At 40.7% G+C, this 10,652-nt stretch overlaps 1 protein-coding gene across 1 annotated transcript in view; it reads left to right on the top strand.

The window, feature by feature from the left end:
- Positions 1-441: 441 nt before the first annotated feature.
- LOC123243082 (alpha-enolase-like) overlaps positions 442-10,652 on the top strand; it is a 36,926-nt gene continuing 26,715 nt past the window's right edge. Inside the window, exons 1-2 of the mRNA XM_044671259.1 lie at positions 442-509; positions 9,284-9,377. Coding sequence (XP_044527194.1) covers positions 9,293-9,377 — 85 coding nt within the window. The 5' untranslated portion in view covers positions 442-509; positions 9,284-9,292. The remainder of the gene's footprint in view (positions 510-9,283; positions 9,378-10,652) is intronic.

Below are 10,652 nucleotides of genomic sequence, written 5' to 3'. Positions count from 1 at the left end.
TGGGGGGTGGGGGGTGGGGGCGGGAAGTGGGGTACAGGGAACAGGGCTAGGGTCTCGTAGGAGAACTTTTGGACCAAGAGAGCATTTAACCCCAGGCAGGCCAGTCAATGCCCAAGTACGTGAGCCTAGCGACGAGTCCACTTAGGAGGCGGGGCTAGAGGAGCTGCCTGTTCCACCAATGGGGAGGGAGGACGCAGAGGGTGGTGCCGTAGGATTGACAAATAGGCGTTGGGGGCGGTGTTTTAAAAGGCGCCGCACCTCCCCCAAATCCTAGGCCCGGAAGTGAAGAGGACGAGAAGGGCTGTGGGAGGGAGAAAGGAGAGGGAGGAGCATGCGGGCAGGAGGCATTATTCAGGAATGATGGCGAGAGAAAGGGGCTGGCTGGGTCTGATTTTTGGGAGAGAGAGAAAGTTTTGGGAGAATGACTCAGTAGTTAACGCTTCCGGTTGCTGTCAACCCTATTCACAGCCTCTTTCCTCTGCGTGAAGCCGAAGAAACCTCAAGACCAGGTAAGGAAGGCGGCTCCAGCCAGAGACAAGCCTTTATTAAGCATCAACTGTGTGCCAGGCGCTGGGCGTGCAAAGCAAAACAAAAAACAAAACCACCTGTCCTCAGAGAGCTTCCAGTCAAACAGGGAAGCCCGCCTCCACGTACCCAGGTCCATACACAGTGTGCACAGAGTAGAAGATGTGGGAGCTACAAAGCTTCAAGGGACCTTAGAGCTGGTGTAGACCAATAACGAATATTAGGGCCGAAAGGGGCCAAAGAGAGCATAGAGTCCAACCTTCTCCTCTTACAGACAAGGGTAACCAGGGCCTTCTAGCCCCGTATGATGTATCCATGGTTTCCTAGCAATCTCAAAAATTTCATCGGGTTCAACCTCCACATTTTACAGAGAAGGATGTGAATTGCCCAAAGTTACCCAGCAACCTCAGAGTTGATCTGGTCCAACCTTCATATATTACATATATTCATATATTACAGAGAAGGCAGAAAAGAGAAGGGAATTGTCCGAGTCACATTCCAATCTTGGCATTCATCTATCCAACCTCCTCATTTTACAGATGAGGGATCTGAAGCTCAGAGAGTAGGGAACAACTTGCAAAGAGCAGAGCCAGGATTCAGACACTAGTGTTCCAATTCCAGACCAAGCATCCTTTCCACATGATTCTGTTGGCTTTCAACATCCTCCCATTTCTATGATCCAGTAGAAGTTGAGCTTTGTAGTTTCTTCCAGGACAGGGAAACCTGTGGGATCCACTTCCTGTTTCTTGAAGGTGAGAACTTTCTTGTAAAAAGATCTTCAAGTGTCTGACTAAGTGTGAAAGGAGGGGCACTTCTAGTTCTTGATTGATTAAGTTAAATTAAACAAATAGAGTTTTAAATTCCCTTTCACAATTTGCAAAGCACTTTATATATTTATTTCATTTGATTTGAAATTGGAAAGGAGGTTAGGGATCACTGAGTCTAAGCCCATCATTCTTACCCAATGAAACTGAAACCAGAAAGCTTAAGAAATCATATGTTTGTAGATTTAGAGCTCAAAGAGCAAGATTTACTACAAACACCTCATTTTATAATATAGATGAGACTATTGAGATCCAGTAAAGTGATTTACTCACATCATATAAGTTAGAAATGGGAGAGCTAGGATTCAACACATTACTCTAATTCTAAAGTTAGCTTTATTTCTACTATTGTCATTGCTTTAAGGATTTCATTTTAAGTAGAATGTTTTTACCCCAAAGGGATGGCCTGATTTCCCACTTTTTCCTTCAAAGAACAGGATATTACAAACAAGATGATCTATTTGTCCATTCACAAATACATTATAGTTTCCTCCTTTTGTATTTGGAATGCCACCTTCTCTCATCTTTACCTATTGAAATCCTAGATCCTTCAAGTTACCCAAATGCTACCTATACCTTTGTGTCTTCCCTAATCACCTTCACAGGAAATTATCCTTCTCTCTATTTTTTTTTTATCTTTACCTTCTGTCTTAGAATTGATACTTGATTTTTTCCCCCAATGCCAAAGAGCAATAAGGTCTAGGCAGTTGGAGTTAAGTGACTTGCCCAAGATCACATAGCTAGAAAGTATCCGAGGTCAGATTTGAACCCAGTACCTTCTCTGGCTCTCTATCCACTGAACCACTTATCTGCCCCTCTCTGTTCTCAGTTAATCAACAATCATTTGTTAAGAACTTATGTCCTAGGTTGGTGATGGCAAACCTATGACACACGTGTCAGCACTGACACACGTAGCCATTTTCAATGACACACGGCTGCATGCAGCTGCATACAGAGAAGTATGGGGATGCATGCCGAGATGAAACATTTGCTGAAATGTAGTATAGACACTCTGTGCACTATAGATGACGATTCTACCTATATTAATTTCTTGTTTTGGTTTATTAAATAGTTATATATTACAATTATACATTTTTGTTATTTAAACTATAAATAACATGAAATTATGGATTTTTTCTCCAAATGACACACCACCTGAGTTATACTCCGTTTTTTGGCAAATTTTGACACACCAAGCTCAAAAGGTTGCCCATCACTGTTCTAGGTACAAAAGACAAATAAAAATGAAACATTCTTTGTCCTCAAGGAATTTATATTCTACTGGGGTTAGGAGAGATAACATGTATAATTTTAAATAAATACAGGATCATCTAATGAACAAGCATCTATTAAATTCCTACTATGTACAAGCCACTGTGCTAGGTGCTGAAAATACTCTGATATCCAAATGGATCTGTAACCTCATTAAGTAAGATGTTTTTGAAATAATGTAGATCTCAAACCTATCATTATTTCTCTGGGCAATATTTGTCCAAGTCCTCTTGTCATTTTGCCATACGGTCAACTCAACTTTTTGGAGACCTTAGTCTGATATTGAGAGGATATAAGTGAACTAGTCACCTGTAATATCTCGACTTCACCTGTAGACTGTGATGACATCTTTTATCCCTGTTCATCAAAGATCCTCATTGGTTATTGCAGCTACTCAAACCCACCTATGGGAAAGATTCTGAAAGGCATGGACCAAATTTTGATAGAATTTGCTCTTGGACTGGACCTTTAATTTTATTAGTATAAAGAATTGCTGGGAAGAAAACTTCTACCAATGCAAATTGACATCTTGAGGCACCAAGAAGTTCCATGATTTGCCAGAGTCACTCAGTATTTCTCAGGCATTCTTGAACCTGGGTCTTCCTTACTCTGAAGCTGGCTAGTTCAATTTCTCCTCCTCCCTGTATTTGTTGTAGGGCTTGATATAACTGGTAGAATTTTGGTATTGAAAAGATAGACCTTTGTTTCCTGAAAAATATAAAATATTGAGGCCTTTAAAAAAGCTTTCCAATTTAATTTCCTGTGGACAATCCAACCCACTCTTCCTTTACAATTTTGGACCTGACATCTATTTGTACTGTTAAATGTTAATCAAGCTTTGTAGGTTGTTAAACCAACTGCATGGCATCATCTGATCAAGATATCCTTCATCTATTTGATCTCCAAGTGTGTTTGGGTATACCCAACTCTTTAAAGTGGTTATAGGTACCTTTTGTGGAATTTTACAATATTTTAGCACTTGATATTCTCAGTAAAATAGGATATATATATATTTCTTAAAAAGCTGTGTGGAGGGAAGGAGGTGTAGCTGGGTAGCTCAATGGATTGAGAGCCAGGCCTAGAGAGGTTCAGATCTAGCCTCAGACACTTCCTAGCTGTGTGACCCTGGGCAAGTCACTTAACCTCCATTGCCTAGCCCATTTGCCTTGGAACCAATAGATAGTATTGATTCTAAGATGGAAGAAAAGGGTTTAAAAAAGCTCAGGGATGGATGTAAAAGGTATAAACAACTGAGGAAATCAGAAAAGAAGTCTTCGATCAACTGTGTATTTGTTAAATACCTTCTAAAAGTTCAAAAAAAAAAGTGAAACAGTCCTTGCTCTTAAGGAACTTACATTTTATTGGAGGAACAACATGTATGTGAATTAATATAAAATAAACAAAAGATAGTTGGGGGGATCAGTTAAGGCCTCATATGGAAGGTGGCATTTGAGTTGAGCTTTGAAGAAAACTACAGATTTTAAGAAGTAAAGATGAGGAAGGAATGCTGCTTCTTGGCCATGGTACCTATTCTCCAGCCTCCACCTTCATCCCGACCTCAAAGTCTCATGGATAGGATTCCAACCATCAATTATTGGACAATTCACTTTATCTCTCCTGGGCCACCATGTCCACAACACATAGCCCCTTACATATTTCTTTCTCTTCTTTCCAAATTTAAGAAATTACAGTGATACCTCGGTTTTCATTGATAATTCATTGGAAAACAATCAGAGAAATCCAAAACCAATGAAAATAGGCAATTATTTCCATATGAATCAATGTAAATCCAATTAATTCGTTCTAAACACTCCAAAATACATCCCAAAAACAAATTTTATAGAGAATAAATATAGTGTTTAATACTAAAAACAATAAGAAATGAATATAAAAGACTAATGTAAAGAATAAATGGAACATTTAACATAGCATTTACCTTCATGGAGAGTCTTCTTGCCATATGGAAGATGGTGAGAAGGGGAGAGAGAGGTTATCGTTTGGAAGGGGAATCCCCCTCCATAAGGACTTTAGGTATCAAGGCACTATCTGGAAACTTTCTTTGGTCCCAGGATGGGGCTAAAAGGAAAAGGGTTAGCTTATTAGCAAGGGAAACACATAATAGGGACAATGAGATTTGAGCACATGTGTTTTTATCTTACATGCATTATATACATTTTGAAACTGAAAAATGCAAAATAAACACATTAAACTGAATACTGTATATGCAGTGATCACTTATATGTAATTGTAGATTTAAAGCTCACAATCAAAAAAAAGCACAAAAACAATGGTATTATTTGGCTTGACACATGGGGCGATGCTCACACAAGGAGAAACAATGCCACTCTGAGCAGGAGAACCCCTGGGTTGCCCTTGGTTTTTGAAAAATTAGCAACATGGTCACAAAAACTGAGGTATCACTGTAATCATATCAACACTACCATTCCTTGCAAGAGTATCTCAATCAAATGCCCTATGTTCACTAGTCTCTGCGACTTCCTTGACCACTGCATTTCTTCCCAGCCATCATTCTGGCTTATTTCAATAGAAGCTTCTTGAACTCGGGGACTGTCTTTCTTGCTTCTGCTAACATACCCAGTACTTAGCACAACTTAGCCTACCACAGACTGCTTAGTAAATGTTCATTTGTTCTAGGCTTGCCAGAGTGACCTGCTCAAAAGCAGAAACGGGGTATAGACTATTTTGAATGAGAAACACCTACACTAGTCTGACAGGATCATAGAGTGAAGGGGAGGAATGCATAATGAGGCTGACTCAGTAGGTTGGAGCCTGTTTGTGAGAGGCTTTCAGCACCAAAGAGAAGAGTTGGTATTTAATCCCAGAGGTATTAGGGAGTGACTGGCATCAACTGAGCAGAAGGGTGACCTGGACAGACTTGTACTTTAGGGTTTTCAATTTGACAGCTGTGTAGCTTGGAGGTAGGAAAAACTAGGTGCAAAGAGATCAATTGTGAAACAGTAAAATTACAGAAACTTATAGGCAAGAACTGATGAGGGCCTGGACTAGAGTGATGGAGAGGTAAAGAGAAGATGATGTTGAGTAGGAGAAACTGACCAGGCTTAATAAATGATTGGCTGTGTTGGAAGAGATGTATTAGATAGGTTGAAGGGAGAAGTTGAAGATTACTCCAAGGTTTTGATCCTGGGTGACTGAAGAATGGGGTACTCCCTGCTTGGCCGCTATCTACCTTTCCATTCTTCTTACAACTTACATCACTTCTTCCCATATATCCTACAATCCAATGACACCAGCCTTGCTGTGTCTTCTACAAGTGGAATATATGGGATGTTCAGAGAGGACTAGCACCTCTGGTGAAAGGGCTTACTGAGCCCTTTTCAGAAGATTTAAGGTCAACAATTTAGAGTACTTCTCTATGTGTGAACAGTTTGTTGCTGACTTGGAGGAAAAGCTAGACCAAAATACAGTTGGCAGCAGTGGCACAGAAAAAGGAGTGAGCCACTTCCAAAGATTTGATGTATTGGTCCAGAATACTCACAAACATCAGGATTGATTTGATGAAAAGGATGGAGAAGTTCAGCAGCTGTTAAATGAAAAATGAAAACTCCACAAGGTTTGCTAATAGGACAATTTGGCCATCTCTAAGAAGGCATGTTTAACTCTATCAAAAATAAAGTCCAAGGGGGGCAGCTGGAAAGTTCAGTGGATTGAGAGCCAGGCCTAGAGATGGGAGGTCCTAGGTTCAAATCTGGCCTCAGACACTTCCCAGCTGTGTGACCCTGGGCAAGTCACTTGACCCCCATTGCCTACTCTTACTACTCTTCTGCCTTGGAGCCAATACACAGTATTGTGTCATTTAAAATCACTTGGGATACTTGGAACTACATTTCCCGTGATCCCCAATGGGTTTCCTGTTTTGGATTATGTATTGAAGGTGAGGGACTGTTTTAAACTAGGGGGAAGTGACTTGGAACTTCCTCTTGAGCTACCTGAGCGCGTGGAGAGATGAAAGGTAAATGGCTGATGGTGAGGTTGGAATAGGTTTCTTACAGGTGCGTGGTCAGTTTATCTCTATCAGCATGGCTTTTATTAAAATACTATTCTTCCTTTTGATCTCGGCCCTCATCATTTTTAATCATAACAGTATTGACTCCAAGATGGAAGGTCAGGGTTTTAAAAATAAGATTAAAAAAAAAGTGCAAGTGAATCTTAAAGAGATATAGGATTCTTAGCTCAGTAAGAAGGCAGATGAGACTCCATTTTACACCAGTAGCAACAATCTGAAGTGCTTCCATAATGCTCCTATTTATGGGCCAGAGACCTCTGGTGCATCTCAGATACTCAGTGATGATAGAGCTACGCTGGCTGGTGATAAGGACATGACCCTGGAGAGATGGGCTTCCATGACATTCTCAACAAACTGTCATCAGCCAAACTGAAGCCAATGACCATACACCTTGCATCCTGAGGACATTGATAGTCAATCCCTCTCTAACTGAACTTCCAAATGAAGAAGAGGATTTGAATATCATTAGGCTCCTGTGTGTGGAAAAGCTCCTGGCACTAATTCCCTCCCAGCAGAGATCTATAAGGCAGGGGATCCACTGCTTATACAGATGCTGATTAAAATCTTCTGGTTTGTATAGCAAGAAGAGATTATTCCTCAGGAAATCAAATTTGCCTCTATTATCCATCTCTAGAAAGGAAAAGGAAACAGGCTATCCTGTAACAATCACAAAAGGATCTCTCTCTCTTTCACTGTTAGCAAGATTTTTGCCAGAGTCCTCCTTAATTAGCATATTCTTCACCTGGAAGATGGTCATCTATACTTGAGAGCCTGTGTGGCTTCAAAAAGGGTGTCGGAATAGTCGGCATGGTGTTTACTGCCTGACACCCCAGGTGATATGCCAAGAACAGAACAGAGGTCTGTACACCACATTCATGCATCTGACCGAGGTCTCTGATACTGTTAGTGGTGAGGGCTTGCGGAAGTTCATGACAAAGTTTGATTTGCCAGGAAGTTCATCAGGATTGTAAACCAGTTTCACAATGGCATACTTGCATGAGTTCTAGATGGACAATGCTCTCACATTTTCCCAGCCATTACTGCAGTGATGTAGGGCTGTGGGCTTGCTCCCATTCTTTTTATCAGTCTGTTTTCTGAGATGTTGTCAAACACTTCAACGAGGATGAAAATGGCATCATGGTCAACTTACTGCACTAATGATAAACTAACTTGAAAAGACTGCAAAGCCAAAATGGTGGGAGAGTTGGCTCAAGACTTTTGACACACATCATTAAGTACTCAATTCACCTCCGATGCCGAGATGAAGCAGATTGATCTCTGCTGCTTGTGCTAATTTTGGCCTGACAATCAACACCAAGAAAACAGAGATTCTCTACCAGCTAACACTGTATCATCCATAAATGGAACCATTGGTTACAGTAAATGGAGAAATTTGGAATGCTAGAGATAAGCTCTCTTATCTTGGCAGTAACTTTCCAGAGACATCTACATAGATGATGAGGTTGATGAACACATTGCCGGAACTAGCTCAGCATATGGGAAGCTCCCAAAGAAAAATGTGAGAAAGAAGTTTTAGGCTGCCTACCAAATTGAAAGTCTACAGAGCTGTTGTGTTAACCTCATTGTTGTATGCCTGTGAAACAATATACTAATATACCAGCACAGTATATACTAATACCATGCCAAGAAATTGAATGGTTCCCATTTGAATTGGCTGAGGAAGATTTTGAAGATTACCTGGCAGGATAAGGTACCATACACTGAGGTCCAATTTTAAGCTGAACTACCAAGCAAGCATTCGATCTCTACTGCAGAGAGTGCAACTCTGATGAGCTGGTCATGCCAAACGTACATTTATCTAAAAGACTATTTTATGGAGAACTTACACAAGGCAAGCACTCACACAGAGGTCAGAAGAAGCAATCCAAGGATATGCTCAATATCTCTCTGAAGAACTTTGGTAGGGATTGTGAAACATAGAAGATTATGGCACAAGACTGCCCTTCCTGGCATGCCTTAATCAAAGAAGACACTGCTCCATGAGCAAAGCATAATCTCAGACGCAAGAAGGAAGCATGAGGTGCACGATTCTAGAGACAGCTCTATCCCAGATGTTCTAATGGACTATTTGTGCCCAACCTGTGGTAGAGCCTTCTGAACTCCTCTTTATCCCGTATGTAACTTATTTGACCATAGTTGTTTACATATTGTCTCCCCCCCCTCCATTAGATTGTGAACTTTTTGAGGAGCAGGACTGACTTTTGCCTTTTTTTGCATCCTGTGGACATTGATAGTTGACTGACTGACTTCTTGACCCTTAACAAAAGTAGAGAAGTTGGGGAGGGGAGGGAGTTTAAGTCAAAAGTTAATAAGTTGAGTTTTGAAGATAAAACAGCTAGGGGAAGATATTAAGTGGGTATTCTGTATAGTCCTTGGTTTGTCTTACTCATGGATTCACCATAGCCAGCCCCATGTCAGAGATACTTGTGTATGTGTTTTGTTTCCTCTGTACTCCTTTATAGTAAATAGGAACTATATCTTAAATAAATTTGTAACCCCTACAGTGCCTCACATAATGCCTTAATTACAGTAGACACTCAGATATTTGTTGGACAAATGAATAAATGCAGATGACACTTATCTTTATTCCTCACAGAATCTCACCATGTCTATTCTCAAGATCCATGCCAGGGAGATCTTCGACTCTCGTGGAAACCCCACAGTTGAGGTTGATCTCCACACTCATAAAGGTGCATGCCCCCTTTGCCTTCCTGATCCCCAGGCCCTCTTCCAGGTATGTTAAATTTGGCACAGGATGACTCCCAAGGACAAGGAGATGAGGAGGAAAGATCAAATCAAGACCTCCTACCTCAAAAATGTCTCCAGGATGCAAATCCATTTATTTGCTGCCCAATGGGGACCTTCATTTGCTTGGTTGGTAGATAACCTGGTGTTCCCCAGTGATCAAACAAGCAAGTGTTCTGGAAACCGTGGAGAAACCCTTTTATTCAAAGTAGCTAGATGTGGACAGAAGTTGTGAGAATGCCAGCTGGAGTGTGCTTTATCTGACAAGCAGGAAAGAAGGAAAAGCCTGGGTGAGTACAAGACCAAATGTGTAGTATACATTCACTTCTGTATTTTCTTAGATCTGATTTTATTGGCATAAATACTCCTTTCACTGAAGCAGATCATAATCATAATTCATGAGTTGCTGTGCCCCCAAAAATTCTATACCCAGTACCATCCTTGTGGCAAGAAGTTTCTCACCTTCTATGTGCCTTGTCTATCTGCTTCTGGCCCTGATTCAAAGCCTTCCCAGCTTGATTATACTTTGAACAGCTGGTGTAACCTTTGAGAAATCAAGATTCCCTTTGGTTCAGTGTGAAGACTCAGAGTAGATCTGATCCCTTTGTAACCAGTGGATAAGGACATACAGATAAGACAAAACAACTCCTCTGGAAACCTTATTTGCCTGCTACCATTCTTTTCATGAAGCAGGAGAGGAGGTGTTTGTGTTGTTCCTGATAAACAATGGGGTTGGGGATTCTTAAAGATATCCCTTTTATTAATTTGAAGAAGAGATTTTTCCTTTTTTGTAGTCCCCTGTGTCTTAGTTTATAGCAGTTTCATGAACTGACTGTTTTATACAATAAAAAATTAAATGAAATAGTCTCCAACCTGAATGATACTAGTGATATCGAGTAGTCCGCTTCCTGGGGAGAGCTGAAGCTGTCCCACTGTGAATTCTAACTTGACTAGTAAAACCCGTTAGCCTGTCAAAGATGATATAGAGGGAATTCATGAATCAGGTGGTGGGGATGCACTAAATGTCTTTCCAACTCTGAGATTCTATAAGCCTCCCTTTCTTCTTCCTACCTTTCCCTCCTGCCTACCAAAAAAGAGTCCTTAAATCTGTGCTTTTCACTGACATTGAGAGTGTATATTCTTCCACTCTTTTATATGATTGCTTTCAAGGTTAAACCAGCTTCCTAAACGAGGTACTCTCAAAGAGTAAATCCTTCTTG

The sequence above is a fragment of the Gracilinanus agilis genome, chromosome 3 (genome assembly GCF_016433145.1).
Source record: "Gracilinanus agilis isolate LMUSP501 chromosome 3, AgileGrace, whole genome shotgun sequence".
NCBI lineage: Eukaryota > Metazoa > Chordata > Mammalia > Didelphimorphia > Didelphidae > Gracilinanus > Gracilinanus agilis.
This window is presented reverse-complemented; position numbering and strand designations above follow the sequence as displayed.